Genomic DNA, 4,406 nt, shown 5'->3' with positions numbered 1-4,406 from the left:
TTACTCAATGAGATAATCGCAATTAGTTAGCCAGCCTGCATTAATTATAAGAACTTTAAAAAAAAAAAAAAAAAAAACAACTGGATGACTTTTATTAATGAGAACTCAAATTTTAAAGAATAACATACATGACATAATATCATCATTCTTGGGTCAATTTCATCCCGTTTAGGCATTGACTCTAATGGGAAAGGCTTGAACTTAAAGACTTAAAGGTATTTAATGCTTTTAATGTCGACATTATTCGACACTTTCACAAGAATTTGTTATGGCCCTTAGAAATCGCCGCAACTGTTTTATGAAATCGAAGTTTTAGTCAAATATTTTTTAATACATAATATATAATGTATTTAACCCAGAAAACTAATTAATTTTTTGGAATGTCCTCATCATTTCTTATTCAACATTACAAGTAGAGTCATTATCCTATTTAGCATCAATAAGTCAACTTTAAAAAAATTCCAAACGATTACCTTCTCAAGAGAAGGAAAAAATAATTGCAAATAATAGATTAAAAAAATGGGAAGGGCAAATTACCTTTTAGGTATATTTCATCACATGTCCACATGTTTTCCTTCTTTTTTTTTTTCCCCCGGGAGGAACATACATCTTTCTTTTTATTATTATTATTATTATTATTATTATTATTATTATTATTATTATTATTATTTCCGCATTTATATCCTTTTTCTTTTTCCACTTGAATTATCAAAAAAAGCCAAAAATAATAATAATTCAGTTACGCACAACCACGAAGTTACTGGTTCAATACTTAATTCCTCCTATAAAAGCGCCATTACTTCTCTCTCTTCCATTCACAATATCCTTTCGTAATTAAAAAAAAAAAAAAAAAAATTTCATTCTCCTCTCCCTTGTTTTTTTTGGTGCTTTTCTTTTCATAGTTCTACACAACAATGAAGATAATTTCTCACACTAATAATAAGCTCCTCTTCTTCTTCTACCTCCTCCTCGTATCAGTCCCGGCTCACGTGCTCGGAGAGTGCACGTGCGATCCGGAAGACGGAGACCGCGACAAGTCGAAAGCCCTTAAGTACAAGCTCGCGGCGATCGCCTCAATACTCGTGGCGAGTGGGATCGGCGTCTGCCTTCCTATGCTCGGCAAGACAATTCATGCGCTGAGCCCTGAGAGAAACGTCTTCTTCATGATAAAGGCCTTCGCCGCCGGCGTCATCCTCGCCACCGGCTTCATCCACGTCCTCCCCGACGCCTTCGAAAACCTCACGTCGCCGTGCCTCAGCGAGACGCCGTGGGAGTTTCCGTTCACCGGTTTCGTCGCCATGATGTCGGCTATTCTCACGCTCATGGTCGACGCCTTCGCGACGTCGTACTTCCAGAAGTCACACTTCGGCGGGAAGTCTCCAGCGCCGGCGAGCGTCGGTGATGAGGAGAAGGACGGCGAGCACTCGGAGCACGTGCATGTCCACACGCACGCCACTCATGGCCATTCTCATGGCTTCGTCGGAGATGAGAATTCGGCCTCGTCCGAGCTTCTTAGACACAGAGTTATATCTCAGGTATAATGGTTTTTTTTTTTTTTAATGTTTGTGCTTTTTCTAAAAAGGATAAAAAAAGAAATGAATTATTATCCTTATTTGTTTTCAAATTGGATTTGAATAAAAAAAAATTGAACAGAATTTTAAATTTGTTTTAATAGAAAACATCGTAGAAAAAAATAATAATTTGAATTATTGTTTAAATCCGGGAAACAAGCAGGCTTTTTTATTATTTTTAAATATTTTTCCTATCAAGCTTAATTTACATTTTATGGGAAGATTTTCTAAGTGGGGGATATTTTTGGCACATGTGTGGTGCAGCCTTTATTTACATTTTTTTTTCTTTTCCTTGAAAAAGTGAGATGAAGAAGATAACAAAAGAAATTGTCTTTTATGTCTTGATTGAAATTGATCATTCTTTTGTTTTCAGTTTCGAAAAAGAAAAAAAGAGTTTATGTTGAAAAAGCAGAGTTTTGATTTTTTTTTTTTTTATAATTTGGCAGGTATTGGAGTTGGGTATTGTAGTACACTCGGTCATTATAGGAATTTCTTTAGGTGCTTCAGAAAGTCCCAAAACAATAACGCCTTTAGTAGCTGCTTTGACCTTCCATCAATTTTTTGAGGGCATGGGACTTGGAGGTTGCATTGCTCAGGTAAATTTTTTTTTTTTCGTAATTTTTCTTTCCCCAATTCTATACGAAAATAATATAATCATCTAGCAACTCTGGTTCTTTTGATCATCTCATGATTGCTCTTGAATCTAATGGTACGTGTTATTCAATATCTAATAGTTTTAAAGCAGATTAAGTTATGTTATTTCCAATAATTTATTGCTTGATGACTTCTAGCCTTTTACTTTGACCCACTTTATATAACAACTATATATTAAATACGGTTCTCAATTATCTCAGCTAAAATATTGATATGTTTGATGTTTGAACTTATTCTGAGATTTAATGGCCATAAAACAATTATAGTTCTTTTTTCATTGCTGAGAGAAAAGCAATTATAATTCGTTTGGTAAGGATCCTATTATATTTATTATCATTAGTTATTGAATTGTGTACAAATATCAAGTATAATTTGTTGAATTATGTATCCTTTACTCCGTTAACACCTAATTAAACTTTAGAATTTAGGATATGAGAGAAAAAAACACTGTAATAAAAAATTAAATTTAAATTTTTATGAAAAAAAAATCATGTAATAATAAAACTGTGAAAAAAAACTCTTTTTTTTTTCTCATATATCTGAGAGTGGAAAAGAAAAAATGGTGTCATGCTGGATGGTTTTACACTAGAAGTCAACAAGAATATAATGATACTCGCCTTCATGAATCATTACAATCTATTAAAGACTATTTATTTTATTTTTTATTTAATTGTGCGATAGAGAAAATATTGCCTTCCACATTATTGTGATAACATTTTAGACCGACAAATAACGAGTTGACATTTGATACGGGTGTACCATATTATAGATATATGCAATTGGAAATGGGTACCTCGAATTGACAAATGAATGCAATAATACTGATGGAAAAAAAAAAAAAAAAACAAAACAAAAAACAAAAAACAAAAAGGTAGTCCAAAAAAACAAACAAAAAGTGTCGATGAATGAATATGAAGTTCAATTGTCTTATAGCTAACGTACACCTTTTCCCTTTGTATAGGCAAAGTTCAAGGCTCGAGCTGTTACAATAATGGCAATTTTCTTCTCTCTCACAACCCCAGTTGGGATTGCAATTGGTATAGGGATATCAAATGTGTACAAAGAAACTAGCCCAACGGCTCTCATTGTAGAAGGAATTTTTAATGCAGCATCAGCTGGGATCTTAATTTACATGGCTCTCGTTGATCTACTTGCGGCAGATTTCATGAGCCGAAAGTTGCAAAACAATGGAAGGCTCCAAATAGGAGCAAATGTGTCTCTTTTACTTGGGGCTGGTTGTATGTCTCTTTTGGCTAAATGGGCTTAATTTGCCCAAGATTTTAGGTATATTTTGTTTGATCTAATCAAAGTTGTCCCTCTTTTGAGGGAAATGATATTTATCCCGAGTTGGTATAACTCGGGGATTATAGGGGCTGTGGGCCCTACATTATTAGTCCCAGCATGTGTGGGTTCACATCCCTCTACTCCTAAGTTGGAAACTTGGGATGAATAGAAGAAGAGCATCTTTTTCTATATTCTCTCACAGTATTTGGGTTTGTACTTTGTGTAGCTAAAGTTTGATGGGACTGCATTACCTCCGCAGAAACTAAATCCAAGTTTTGAGCGGTAGAAAGTAACCAAAAATTTGTCTTCTTAATATATTATGTAAATTATGCTCGGCACTACTTATGAAGATTTAGGGAGCGTTTAATTGATAGACTTATGTCATGATTTAAATTATGATTCGTGATTTGTTATAATATTTTTTGAAAATAATTCTGAATTATGATTCTAAATTTATCATCTTAATTATTAACTTGTATCTTTTATATATAAATAAGACTACCCTTTCTAAAAAATGTATTTTTATATACCAATTTTAGAAAGTGTAATGCCTCCAATTTACATTACTTCTTAGTATTACCGAGTCTATTTTAATGAATAGAGCATGAACACCATTACGATTTGCCCGATTTTAACCTGACAAGCCTTTTTTTACTATTTTTAAATTGTTCTTAAAATGTTAGGCTCGGCCTAGACCAATCTTCGCCCATCGGGTTTTAGGGCTCGGCCAGGCCTTCCTCCTCAGCTCAACCCATTTCAAGCATCTGGTAGGCTTACCTTGAAAACCCTCTTTCGGAAAGTTCAAGGCCATAACTGTTACAATAAGGGATAAGGAGGAAAATAACATAATTAATTAGTAAAGTGATTAGTAAATTGTAACATATTTTTTAAAAATAA

General features: G+C 33.7%; 1 protein-coding gene across 1 annotated transcript; it reads left to right on the top strand.

The window, feature by feature from the left end:
- Window positions 1-833: 833 nt before the first annotated feature.
- Window positions 834-3,880, top strand: LOC21392653 (zinc transporter 5). The gene is made up of 3 exons (XM_010094823.2): window positions 834-1,535; window positions 2,018-2,167; window positions 3,187-3,880. Exons 1-3 carry the CDS (start codon window positions 915-917, stop codon window positions 3,490-3,492), a joined length of 1,077 nt encoding a protein of 358 aa, XP_010093125.1. The 5' UTR covers window positions 834-914; the 3' UTR covers window positions 3,493-3,880.
- Window positions 3,881-4,406: the final 526 nt, after the last annotated feature.

The sequence above is a fragment of the Morus notabilis genome, unplaced genomic scaffold (assembly GCF_000414095.1).
Source record: "Morus notabilis unplaced genomic scaffold, ASM41409v2 Scaffold611, whole genome shotgun sequence".
Classification (NCBI taxonomy): Eukaryota; Viridiplantae; Streptophyta; class Magnoliopsida; order Rosales; family Moraceae; genus Morus; species Morus notabilis.
The sequence above is the reverse complement of the archived record's forward strand: the minus strand, read 5'-3'. Positions and strand labels throughout refer to the sequence as shown.

What these genes read in the sequence shown, in the direction of transcription:
- LOC21392653 (XM_010094823.2), top strand. Translation starts at nt 915, where the DNA reads ATGAAGATAATTTCTCACACTAATAATAAGCTCCTCTTCTTCTTCTAC. An exon ending in GACACAGAGTTATATCTCAG is followed by an intron (nt 1,536 to 2,017) that starts GTATAATGGTTT and finishes ATAATTTGGCAG; the next exon opens with GTATTGGAGTTGGGTATTGT. An exon ending in TTGGAGGTTGCATTGCTCAG is followed by an intron (nt 2,168 to 3,186) that starts GTAAATTTTTTT and finishes CCCTTTGTATAG; the next exon opens with GCAAAGTTCAAGGCTCGAGC.